General features: G+C 39.7%; 1 protein-coding gene across 1 annotated transcript in view; it reads right to left on the bottom strand.

Annotated features, from left to right (window-relative positions):
* The window catches only part of LOC131786401 (mediator of RNA polymerase II transcription subunit 1), a 17,997-nt gene extending 4,353 nt beyond the window's left edge, over positions 1-13,644 (bottom strand). Inside the window, 18 exon segments of the mRNA XM_066174097.1 lie at positions 389-487; positions 1,722-1,794; positions 2,248-2,388; positions 2,675-2,728; positions 3,607-3,659; positions 4,523-4,653; positions 6,592-6,715; positions 7,288-7,377; positions 7,766-7,790; positions 7,792-7,834; positions 8,321-8,395; positions 8,668-8,739; positions 9,490-9,528; positions 9,646-9,698; positions 10,431-10,491; positions 11,055-11,194; positions 12,611-12,741; positions 13,527-13,644. Of these exon segments, the coding sequence (XP_066030194.1) occupies positions 389-487; positions 1,722-1,794; positions 2,248-2,388; positions 2,675-2,728; positions 3,607-3,659; positions 4,523-4,653; positions 6,592-6,715; positions 7,288-7,377; positions 7,766-7,790; positions 7,792-7,834; positions 8,321-8,395; positions 8,668-8,739; positions 9,490-9,528; positions 9,646-9,698; positions 10,431-10,491; positions 11,055-11,194; positions 12,611-12,741; positions 13,527-13,644 (1,522 nt within the window).

Genomic DNA, 13,644 nt, shown 5'->3' with positions numbered 1-13,644 from the left:
TTACTGTAACTTGACAAGCGTTTCAATCGAGTATCTCTTTCGTCGCTGTTATTTTTCTCATCACGCCAAAAGCACGCTGCTCCTCGTATACAACGGCTAAAAGAATACAAGACCACCGAAAATTATACTTCACAAATTCAGCGCAAAAATTAGGTTTGTTCAAAAAATCTCCCAAACTTTTGCGTCAAATACTGTAAAAATCGCTCAGCTTACAGGTGAAGAAATACGGGAAGTAGGATTCTTGATTGTTAAACAAATTCTCCTCGTCAGCACCGTGGGAAATGTACTGAAAACAGTATGGAGAATATGAATAGAGATGTTAGGGTGTAAAGGGTTTGGGTGTTAGCCTGAAAATGTATTTAAGGGGAGTTTTAGTTCGTGGACTTACTTGACGCCATGCTGGATGTACACGGATGTTCAAAAGTAACTGTTAAGGTGAATGGCTCAGATGATCTTAACTCAAACAGGTAGTCTTCGCTGTTGGGTTCTAGAAAAAAACGCATACATGAACTGTTAACTTTTAAAGTTGATTGAGAACATTTTAGATTTGGGAAATTTTCAATTGTGTCCAAAATAATCCGAGATTGCAATGGTTTTGCATTACTCCGCTCTGCGATTGGTCTAGAAAACTCGCGCCACTCTTTCAACCAGTCACATACAGAACTAAAAGCAATCCTGACTTGGTTGCCCGCGTTTTTTCGCGCTGACTTGGTTGCTCGCGTTTTCCCGCGCTGACTTGGTTGCCCGCGTTTTCCCGCTCTGACTTGGTTGCCCGCGTTTTCCCGCGCTGACTTGATTGCCCGCGTTTTCTCACGCGGACTTGATTGCCCGCGTTTTCTCACGCGGACTTGATTGCCCGCGTTTTCCCACGCTGACATGATTGCCCGCATTTTCCCACGCTGACTTGGTTGCCCACGTTTTCCCGCGTTGACTTGGTTACCCGCGTTTTCCCGCGTTGACTTGATTGCCCGCGTTTTCCCGCGCTGACTTAGTTGCCCGCGTTTTCCTGCGCTGACTTGATTGCCCGCGTTTTCCCGCGCTTTAGGCAGTTGGGTTGGTTTCACTTTGAGTTGTCCTTGGCTCTAAAAGGAATTTTCCTTTACTTTAATAGCCGGTTGTGATTATATTGGTTTTGGTTTAAGTGCTCTAGCTGTCGAAAAACCAGAAGCACGCTAAAGGCAATGGCCACAGCAAAAGGTAAACTTGACAAAGGGGAAAAGAGAACTCAAACTAAATGAGCGCAAACAGGTCTGAAGCACGGGAAAACGCGAGTGACCTGCTCAAGACCCAATTCATTTATCCATCAGGTGGGTGAAAAGTTGGCACGAATGTTTTTGACAAATTTCTAAGTAAAATCAATACATAAAATCAACTTACTATCGACACCCAGTACAAAGATGTTTAATCAAGTGGTCAAGCACATCCAAAGAGGCAACTGGGTAACAAACATTTATGCATATGATAGATACGATTTACAACTTAAACCTTTAACCCCTAACAGTGACTGGCGTCTAATTTCTCCTTACAGTTGCACTCGAATCAAGTGTAAAGGTCATGAGAATAAACCGAATGATCACCAATTTAAGAAGCTCCTGATTGCCAAAATATTTCTTTTTGTCAGTACAAAAGGCAATGTAAAGACAACAGTGTGAAAATAAGAGTATTAATGTAAGGGTGTAAAGCCTCAAAGGCTTACCGTCTCGCGAAATCTGAACACTTACTTTTCTTGAGTGGCTTGTGGCTTCTTAATGCGCTCGTGAATAGAGTGTTGAACATGGCTTGACGTCGAAGCAACTGGAGAAGAAAAAAAAAATCAGCTATTTGAGATAAATCGTCACTAACAACGTATAAAGGGGCTCTATAAAAGGCGATATAATAATGAGATATAATGACCGGCTCCCAACTAGCAAAAAATAAACATCTTGAAAACGTCAAATTTATTAGAGATAAACTCAGAGTTTGTCTGTCCATTAAAGAAAATACCCTTCCAGCAATGACGTCACCTAACGTCAGAAAGGTTTTTAGCAACTGCTCTAATAAAAATTGCACATACAGCTACACCATCCAGATGGAATCTCCACCAAGTACAAGTACAAAAACTGCACCCTCTCAACCTTCACATTTACCTGAGAGGCTATATTTAATCCCAAGAGGGATCGGAAGGGAGACAGTGGGATTTAAGAGGAGGTATGAGGGGTGGGGGCGAAGGGGATGGGGGTTCAAGGTTTAAGGTGCTCAAAACCGTACCGGTATTATTTCCGGGATATGACTGGGGTGTGTAAATCCGATCCTATACAGCAACAGACCCATCCCAGAAGGCTGCACTAGCTCCTCTGCTGATGATTGGTTCTCTGTGACATGATACACGTGGTAATGCTGTGGTAAGCTCTGAAACGTGAGAGAAATGGGGAAAAATTAAAACACACCGAGAGATAACATGTATTTTCCTTTAAATTCAAAGCTTACATGATTGCCAGATGATGGCAGAGAATATAAGTTTTTTTCTGCGCTTTTCACAGATGACAAATCTCCTGGCGCTTGGCAGAGGTTGTTTGATTTCCTGGCCTTAACGCAGATTGTTTTGTTTCCTACCAAACCCCCCGCCCCTCCCCTACGGCACGGGTCGTATTACTTCCTGTGCAAATTTCAAACAGCTACAAATTTGCTCACTTACTGCGTAATAATTATTCCCATGGTCACTTGATGAAACGCCTCTATCTTTTAACCACTGCAAGATAATAATAAAATAATGACAAAATATATGAGGAGCATTTCATCGTCAAAGGAAGCGGTTAGTCAACTCGCGAGCTACTGTGGAAAGATCTTTAGACAATGAAAGGTGTCTACGTCTCTACCTTATACCCCTTGATGTCTCCTTGTCAAACTCTTCATTTACACATTCCCGTTAGTAGACACTCTCTCGTAAGCGGACGCAGGCACTTGTACAAAAGTGAGGATTGGAATTTTTTCTTCTGTGTACGCTCTCTCGTAAGCAGACACCTTATGCATGATAATTGACTCTTGGTAATTAAATTTGTCAACACAAAATTTGCAAATAAAAAAAATATGACCTTTGACTGAGCAACAGAACAGCAGCGATCGGTTTTGTCAAATCTCCAATTGTGTACGTATAAGCAAGCTATCACAAAACACTTGTAGAGTCACGTTATGCCCGCATTCGCCATGGTCTACTTTCGTTCTTGTTTCTCCCGTAAACGGCTGGCGTCCGCTTCTGCGCATAATTCTCGTAGACGGACTACTTTACCAACAGACACTTTTTTCCAGTCCCCATGACTGTCCGCTTATGAGAGAGTTGACTCTACCAAGAAACTGTACTTAAAATCCAAAAACTGTTCGAAAATGTGTGTAAAACACAATCGTTACTTCTAACCTATTTTAGGACCTTAAGTGAAGATGGGAAATTATTTGAACGAATTGGTGTGCTCTTTTTACTTCTTACATTTGTTTCTTTGTTTTCGCGCATAGGCTATGGCAAGGTATTTTTTTATCGTTATAAACGACCCACAAAAAAAGACTTCCTTGAGTTTTGTTTCGTCTGTTTGTTTCTTTTTGTTTTGTTCTAATGGCGGCACAAACTGCTCTTACCTCTCTTATTATAAGGCTGTCAATTGGCACCGTTGAAGAATGGGTAAACGAACCTTTCAAAAGAAGAGAAGAGAAAAGCGTATTTATATTCAACAAAGTAGCTGCACTGTTCCTCGATTTCTCTCTTCAGTTCTCAACAATCATCTCTAGAATATGAAAATTCATCGAATAGATCTTTGGGTGAAGGATCCCGTTCCCCGAAAAGCCAACCTGGGGCGTAAAAGGAGGGCCCATGTGGTAGATTAGCGCTCGGCGAGCTGACCTTCCAATTTAGAGGTCTGTGCACAACCCTGGCCGGGTCACCGCTAACAAGTCCCTAAACAACGCGGACGTGCGGTCGCGAGGGCCTTGCAATACTACGACCAATGGGACGAAGGGAAGGAAGAAGAGAGAGAGAGAGAGAGAGAAAAGAGACTTTCCTTTTTCCATTCCCATCTTTCTCTGTGCGCACCTCGCGTGCACTTCCCTTGTTAATATCTTAAAATAGAGAGAAGACTGGAGACGACTCAAAGGTGGTCGTCGTGCTGTGTTCCTGGGTGAGACATTTCAGCCTCACAGCTATCGTCTTAACATCATCATAGCAGAGCTCGCAGAGCGTAGCCCCATAATTATACAAAATAGTAGTAACCCATTAAGCCGAAAAAATTTTGGATGTACGACCGTAAGACCGTACAAGGAGCTACTTTTAACATGCGTGGTCAACTGTACCGCGGGCACACCAATGCTACGGCTTTGTCCAGTAGTCCAGTGGTCAGTGCACTGGGCTCCGAGTCGGACGACACGGGTTCTAGTCCTGGCCGGGGCAAGGCATTAAGCCCTTGAGACGTGCAGGAAAAAAAACGCGAGCTCCGCTTATAGGCTTGGCTTAATCTATATATTATGTACACCTCATTAGGTATCTCCACTGAATTTGTACCTGTTTTATTGATAACTTCGTGAATCTTCTGAACGATCTCTACCGCTGCTGGTAACGGCTTACAAAACTCCAGCACAAACGATGCTTGGAACTCCTCACTGTTGTTGTCATTCAGCGGCTGGTACTTGATGCTGCAACAAAGGGAGTTAATCAATCGACATTATGGTGCTATACCTGAGAGGATCATAGTCCTGAAATAGTATCCAATAAGAGTGACGGAAACCTCCATAATCCTGACAAATGACCTGAACCCTTTCCACTCAAACATTAGAATTCAAATTTTCCACACTGTTGTCTTCAAATATCCTTTGATACTGACTAGGAGGATTATTTTCGACAACGGCAGCTTATTACATATATACATAAACTATATTTTGCCTTGAATTTACAGAGTAGCACACAGATGCTGATATATCTTTGAGCTAACTACATTAATGACTGATACAACTACGAGTCAATTCTATAAAACGAGTAAAATAACAAACTACCTGAACAACTAACTTGCCACATTAATTAGTGTACTTTATACTGCAATACATGATTGAAATTCTACTTATTGGTTCCCATCAAAGTTATAAGTAGATAACAGGAAGAAAGTACCACGATCTTTCTGCCATGTGACTGAAGAAATCGATGCCGTAAGAAGTGGTAGATGGTTTAGGCAAAGAAAAAATATTATGTCCTCTACTAAAATAGGAGCTAGAGCGTAAGGGAAACATATCTTTTAAATATTTTGGATGATCAAGAAAATGATTATTTTCAAAAATAAGAATCTTCAATTAGTGATTTCAGTCATTCACATGACTTTTTCATTTGAAGGGTGACACTGAAAGGAGAAATTAGAACCCAGATCCTCTAAGGGATGAAGGGGTAAAAGAGAGGTCAAAGGTCATCATCAGAGTCGAGTAAAGTTTCGTTTGGAAGCCTAGTATTCGAACTCCATTGATTATGCAAGAAGACGTAATGACGTAATTCGCATTAAATTTGTTAAAGGGTGTTGGTTCGTAACGGTCAGCTTAAGAGAAAGTCACTCCGCCCCAACTCAACTCTGCCTTTTCTGTTGACTTATTGGCAATCCGTGCTTCTCCCTCGCACTTCGACAGAGTGAGAGGGAGGGGTTACCCTTACCTTTCAGGAGGGATACCGAACTGCTTTAAGTCACGTTCGTGAAATTTTTAGTGATCAGTTTTAATGTGATTTTGTTGGATGCACTACTTAAGTAGCATTCATCCGTTCTGTGTGGCGGGGTACATGTATATCGCCAAGGTACATTTATGGCTCCCCCCTCCCTGGACACAGTCTCATCTACTTCAAGGCTTACCATGGTTTTATCGTAACCTTTTCAAGTTCGTAATTCGCAATCTGTGTCAATCTTCTCCAAACGAAACCATCCTTGTGCCTTTTGTATTTTTTTATCTTAGCGAACTAATGTTGCGTAATCATTTACAATCCGTGCATCCTAAGCCATTGTTTGCTACTGCCTATTTTGTGCATGCTCTTCTATCTTACGAAACTAATATTTTTTAATTCATTTACGACCCGCATCAATCGCCATCCCTTATAATTCTTGTTTTTTAATGATTCATTAGTGCCTCTTTTGTAATTTTGTTTCTTGCTCATACTAATTTTTCCTAGTCTTTTTTTAATCCGTAGCACAATTTAATTTTCTCCTTTACCAGCTGTCCGTGTCTCTTTAGATTTATTCTTGCCCTTTTATAATTTACTTACACTGAAAACTATTACTTCGAGATTTTTTTCCCACCGACAGTAATGTTAAACAACCCAGAGGAGGGCAAAAGAGAGAGAAAAGAAAACACAAAAAATTCGGACACACAGCTCGTTTGAGCCCTTTACACCTTAACATCAGTATGGATATTCTCCATATTGTTCTCCGTACACTTCCAAATGGGCTGACGAGGAGAATCTGTTTAACGATCAAGAGCTGCTTTAGTTGGCGATCAACTCCTCTATTCTCATGACTTTCAAGTGTGATTCAGGGGTGATATGGTAAGGAGAAATTAGATGCTAGTCACTCTTGAGGGCTAAAGGGTTAAGACCCGTAAACTCACCTCGCATCCAGTCCCAACATGCTGTAGCAAGGCTCGGTAATAAGTGGACTGATTGGAAGAGATGTGTCCTGGGATTGCTCCAGCGACACGTAAACTTGATAACCAAAGTCTCTTGGAGGGGGTTCTGTCAAAAAAGTGCTCGGTTAATTCCATTTGTCAAATCAAAAGAGGCATTTTAAATTTGAAAAATTTCCAACTGACTGTCGAAAGTGTCGCAAGACTGCATTGGCGTTGCTTCATCATGCTCTGTGATGGGTCAAGAGAAATCACGCCACACACCGCTCTTACATCAATAACACGCAAGACTAAACCAACTGCGCCTTGGTCAAACGCGTTTTCCCTCGCTTGAGGTCGATCACGCGCAATTACGACCAATTCTCATTGGCTCGTTGTGTTTTAAACCTTTGTTCTGATTGGTCATTGGGAGTCGCTCTGGTTCAATATTAGAAGCTTCGCCAAAATTCGCATTATGATCTCAAATTTCCATCTCGAAAGCTTCGTCAAAATTCGCATTATGATCTCAAATTTCCATCTTGCTTTTAAAAGTGTTCACTCAACAAACACTTTTGTCACCATACTAAATCTGAAGGCAAAAATTAACGCACAGGTCATAGTTAACTACACCTCTGGCGGGACACACACGTCTCGATATTTTAAAGGCTACCAATAGCGCTTGTAGTCTAATTTTATCTTTACCTTCTCTTGTAAAATGTCGATCCTGTCCAGGCCTGTTGACATCCAGTAACTCATATGGGGAAGCAAAATAACAGAGGCGCATTCGACGGCCTATGGAAAGACATGCGAGTAATCTTCATGAATCATAGTATCAATATTAAAATTCACTTTCTAACAAAAGATTCCAGCATAATTCCCTTCTTCATATCCCTGATTTCCCAAACCCTGGTAAGGCCGAAAAATTGCCGAAGATACTCCGGTGCGTTCCGAAAATGTTGATACTTATCCGATGTCATTCGAAAATGGCCGAAAACGTTCCGAAGACATCCTGTAACTGTGATGCGCAGATTTATCTCTCAAACATGCTATTTTTCGACCACTTACGATATTTCAACTGAAATACAAACCATGTATCGCAGAGTTATCTCTCAAACATGCTGTTTTTCGACCACTTACGATAAGAAGTTGGTCAGACTTGAATCGGAAATGTTGTACGAACCTCCTTGTCTCGGGGTGATAAAGCCGAACAGGAACATTGTGTGCTGGCTTCGCGGAAGTCACGTCTGTGCTGATAGAGAAAAACGGCAAATAGAGTTAGCATGGGGGAAATTTAGTTGAAAGTTTTAAGGGTTCGAAAATTAAATTATTTACGTTTGTACCTTGTTACAAAATCTTTGAATTCCACGACGTTTCAAGACTTTTTTCTAAGACCTTTTTGTGTGTTTTGCATTGTTAACAATCAAGATAATTTTGGTATAACTTGAAGACGATCACGTAATTGAAAGCATTTTTTCTCCTGTTTTACTTTCACAATAAACACGTTTTACAGCTCATTTTTCCATGACCATTCCACAATTAAACCTCTATGACGGATGTTCTTTCTCTAAAGTTTTAGTTGTAGTTTTGGATAAACGGGTCACAGGATTTGGCTTCTTCAATTCAATCAGTGGTCATACTGGTATTAAAAAATTGAAATCCGCTTGGAATGACCACAGCCTAAATTAGAATCCATTGGGTCCTATTACTATTATAAGTGATAAGAAATTATAATTACCCAAAGAATGCTGCCATTGTATTAATATCGGTTTCCACTGCTTTGAGGGCTGCAAGAACCTTTGGTTTTTGAAATCTGAAGAGTGATATAATCAAACAATTAAAATAATAATAATGATAATAATAACTGTGCAATTTTCAATGGAACTCAAGGTTCCAGTACAATGTCAAGCAGAAAGGGGACGAGAGGAAATAAAAATATCAACTAACCCAGGAAAACCACCATGATTCAACATTATTTTTAAAGCTAAATTTAAAGGGAACATGCAGCAGACAGCACATGCAGGTGAAAATTGGCATTGAGATCTTGAGAGAGAAAATGTTAATTTAACTGTATATACAACTCACGTGTCACGAGAGAGCTGATAAAGATCACATAATCCTTGTAAATGGCACAAAAATTCATTATAATCTCCCTCCCTGCAAAATAGATAAATAAATAGTAAACCCTTTCATAGCCTAACATCAGTATGCATATTCTCCATACTGTTTCTCTATACATTTCCTAAGGTGCTGACAAGGAGAATTTGTTTAACAATCAAGAGCCTCTTTAGTTTGTGATCATTTCTTTATTCTTATGTCCTTAATGTGTGATCCATGGGTAATTAACCCTTTAATCCCATGAGTGACCAAGACATAATTTCTCCTTACAACATCAACACAATATCAACCAGACAAGTGATGAGAGTAAAGAAACATATAATTTGGGGATAAATTAGTTGATCCAATAATAATTCTCTGAACTGACATTATTAGAATTGTATGGTTGGGAGTAAGGAGAATTACAAATTTGATCTGGGAGTTGAAGGGTTAAAATGAAAAGGTAAGAAACTTCCAATTAGCAGATGACAACATTTAAAAAGATACCTAATACATAAAGATAAGAAGATAACAGACTTAGCAGAGTGAAGATCATCATTAAGTTAGTAGCCTCTACTGAAGAATCAGAGCATCTTGATTTTTTTGTGTTAGCAAGGGCTCCATAAGCAGCTGCAAACAGTGTAATGGGCCACTGTGTCATAAGGTGAAAACGAAACACCAGAACCAGATTGCAGTCAGAGGTTTTACAGGCAGAGGAAGACTGCTTTTTACTGACTTTATTGAAACCCTTCCGCCTGATACAATTATTATTTACATCATTAAATTAAGAAGTTGAACTTATTTTTCTACCTTAAAACTCTTGTTAGCTCAGGGCAACTCTGTGGAAAAAGTTGAGAATTAAACACCAGTCAAAACAAACAAGAGAGAGCAATCTTCATCATTTAAATTGACCAAAACTATTTTCAACTAAAACCAAACAAAGCCTCTGTCTCTTGCCTCAGGATCTCGGTGTGTGCCACTTTCACGTCTGAAACTGTACCATCAGCTGCCATTCGAACCTGCATTTTCCAAAGACATGAGGAAAGATTTACTCAGCAAGTTTTGAGCACTTTCATAACCTAGCTTTGTCTATCAACAAGGAAAGGCTTTTTTAAGTGGTAAATAAAAAAAATATTAATATGATAATCTAAAACACATTTGGCTTCTGACTGCAAGGAATAGAATCTCTTCTTGACAATAACCTCTTTAAAATTTTCTCCACACCCTAATTGACTCTTTAACTCCCAAGATCAAAATATCAATTCTTTGCACTATGCTTCATACATTTCTTATAATTTTGGCTTTGAGAATTTAGTGTAAAATCAAACAATATTCCCTTTTTTTTTTCCTTTCTTCTCATTGCCTTTTGACTGGAAAATGTATTAACCTTTTAAGGAGAAATTTTCTTTAGGTCACTCCTCGGCATGAAAGGATTAACATGCGCAAATAACTGAGAGAAGATAATTTTATTACACTATCACAGCCTTAAATACCATAACTCTTTAACTCTCATGATCTCATTAGTAATTCTCCTAACTGTCTGCCAAATGATTCTCATTATGTTAGTTTGGAGAATTTGGTATCGGATCAATTAGTAATCCCATAATTTATATTTTTCTTTATTCTCATCACTTATTTGCATGATAATCTATAGATAAAGTGAGGAGAAATTCTGTCTTGGTCACTCATGGGAGTTAAAGGGTTAAGTAGGTTACATTGTATTATAAAACAGACATTCCCTTTAAACACACCTCAACATAAAACATGTCAGAATTTATGAAGCATTCTCTGCCACTTTCTATAAACTTCAACCTGGTAAAAAGTCATGGTAATATCAGAAATGTTAGTCTACATAACATGCATTAATCAATATAAAACTTCAATGTCTCCTTCCCAGGTAACCTCCCAAGCATTTGAACTTTTGAAGACTGGTTCATTCCAATTCCTGCTCCCGAAAACCAACATTGAGTTCAAATGCCAGTTCAAATATCCAACCCCTTCCAGGCAAGGTCCAAAGTTCCCCCCCCCCCCCCCCCCAGGTAAAGATGACAGTCAAATGCCAGTGGGTTGCTCTGGGAGGAGGGGGGGGCATGGTAAGGCAATAAATTAATTGACACATTATATGATAGGCTGAATTATACATGCATATTGATCACAGAAGACATCACAGTGTGGTAAGAACATCAGGAACACACCCCACCCCACACCACCCACCACACCACACCACCACACCACCCCTTGTGTGCCTTTTAGTTCCAGCCCCTGTTTAATGTCACATGTGATCTATTACTAAACAGACATACTGCAGCAGGGAACCTTATTTTTAAATCCATGAATCAGATTTCAATGAACTTTGAGAACAAAAAGTTTCTTACCCAACTTTTCTTGTGATGGCTTCAAGTCTCTGTGCAACAACCTTTATTGATTTGTCTTTCATGGCATTTTGCAACTTGTCTAAACATTCTGAGATGTAATTTTTTACTGGTGCAAGGTTTTCAACTTGTTGTTGTCTTTCCTGGTTTGAGAAAAGAGAGACTGAGGTTAACCAAATACTTCAATTCTTTGTGACAGAGGGATCTGGTTTGCATCAAAGTTTCTGCAGCATAAGCCCTTTGCCACCTTAACATCAGTATGCATATTCTCCATACTGTTCTCTATACATTTCCTAAGGTGCTGGTAGGAGAACTTTAGTTAATGATCATTTCCTTTATTCTCATGACCTTAATGTGTGACTCGGGGGTGATATCGTAGAGATAAATTAGGTGCAAGTGACTTATAGCAGTTAAAGGGTAATAACCAATTTGGAGTGTTGTCACAGTCCCAGGAGTGCCAGGTTGTTGGTTATAGACAGGCTGCCCCCCTTCCCCCCCTGCCCTCAAGTTTTTGTATTATCAACCAATTAGGAATACTGCCACTCTCCTTGAGTGCCAAGATGTTGCTCCGTGACAGGCTCAACCCCTCTGCCTCCCCCTCTCCCTCTTCAAAAAAGAAAAATCCTTTTTATTGGTTTCCCCATCAAAGTTCTACACTAATAGTGGAGCTTGCAGAGGGTGGCCCCATAATTATACAAAATAGTAGTAACCTATCAAGCTGAAAAAATTTGGATGTACAACTGTGTGACCGACCATACAAGGTGCTACTTTTAGCAAGCACAGCCAACTGTACCACAGGCACTATCTTATAATCAGTCCTCTACACGGACATGGAGAAGTTTCAAATGAAAATCCATTAATATTACCACGCAGTTTTATCCATAGTAGGGGCTTTAGTTTTGTTGAAGAGAAGTGCGGAAAAAAAAATGCGAGCTCTGCTTTTAGGCTTGCCTAAATCTATATATTTCCTTTTTCTACTCCTAAATGGAGAGAGACTCTTTGAGAGTAAAGTCTATTGCCCACGAACATAATGTAGTGAGCTGACTGATGCTTACAACAGGATATCATGATCTGGAGTAAAATGTGCTAACCGCAATGCGAGAGGTTGTAAGTAAGCTGCGACTGCTTACAAGGGAATGGAGCTTATAGTGGTCTCCATGATACCAAAGGAAGAAGAAAACTGCTAACCCCACTTCTACTTTGACATTTATTTATTTATCTGTTTGTTGGCCAGATTTAAACAGGCTAGCCCAGTTAAGCTTAAAGCTGGTTTAAATGGGAACCTGGGCAGACAGAGGCATGAGAGTAAATTTAAAGTATCCTGTGTGAAAGAACACAATGCAATGTCCCAGCCATGTGTTGCACAAGGATTTCCCAACCAAGAGTCTGAGGGGCAAGTCATTAAGCAGCTGTGTCTTGTATGACAATGATAAGTGTAGTGATTTAAATCTTGATTATGGGGCTGTCATAACATTCATAAATGCTGAATAAGACATATCTTACTAAAGATAATAAAGACATATCTTACTAATAATAAAGTGAAATTTAGGATGACTTACCTGAGAAGCTCGAATGGCTTTGGCAGGATCAGGCCAACTTGTGCAGCTCTTACACTTTGATCTAATACTGTTCAGTAAGTCATTAAACTTACTGTGCTCCAAGTAAAAGTTTAGTGATCCAAAGGCATGAACTGAAAGACAACAAAGTGTTTTCAAAAAGAAACACTTTGCCTTATTTACAAAAAAATGTCTTGAGCCTAACCTGAGCCTAGAAATCCACCCTACCACCAGTATGCATATTCTCTATACTGTTCTCCTTACATTTCCTAAGGTGCTGACAAGGAGAATTTGCTTAACAATCAAGAGCTTCTTTAGTTGGTGATCTTTTCCTCTATTCCCGTTACCTTAATCTTTGATTCTGGGGTGATATTGTAGGGAGAAATTATATGTCTGTCTCTGTCAGGGGTTCAAGGTTCAAAGCACGCCACTGCTATTACACACTTTACACTGTTCTGATCGCTCTCGCATTTTATAATTGTTCCACAATCAATCCATCTGTCTATATCAATACATCCATCAATCTCTTTATGTATAAGAGGAACAATCTGACGTAAATTTTGTACGATCTGTACAAAAATCAAAGGGACAAAAAATAAGGACGAAAATGTGAGTTGAAGGGTTCTGCGGATCGGAGTTCCGCAAATCAATGGTGGTGGACCAGTAATGTTTACTTCCGGGAAGTAATTATTGTACTGATCCATCTTAATGTTTACAAGAAAAATATTTGGAAGACAATCCTACACCTCAGTGCTAAGTGCTAAGTATTTCATCATTGTAGCAACAAAAAAGAAAAACAAGGGACGACGCGTCAAAGTATTCCCAAACAATCCTCGAAACATCATATCGATCGTTATGGTTCTTGTTAGCCCTCTGATTTTAGACGTTTTCGTTGATCGCCACTTCAATTAATACTCACTTTTAGTGCCATCAAACTCTTTGCCTCTTAATCCAAGCTCTTTTTCGTAGCTGTTCACGAGTTCCTTCAACTGAAGACAACATGATCCACATGTCCTCATTTCAACTGCAGCCGCCAT

The sequence above is a fragment of the Pocillopora verrucosa genome, chromosome 11 (assembly GCF_036669915.1).
Source record: "Pocillopora verrucosa isolate sample1 chromosome 11, ASM3666991v2, whole genome shotgun sequence".
NCBI classification, from domain to species: domain Eukaryota; kingdom Metazoa; phylum Cnidaria; class Anthozoa; order Scleractinia; family Pocilloporidae; genus Pocillopora; species Pocillopora verrucosa.
The sequence above is the reverse complement of the archived record's forward strand: the minus strand, read 5'-3'. Positions and strand labels throughout refer to the sequence as shown.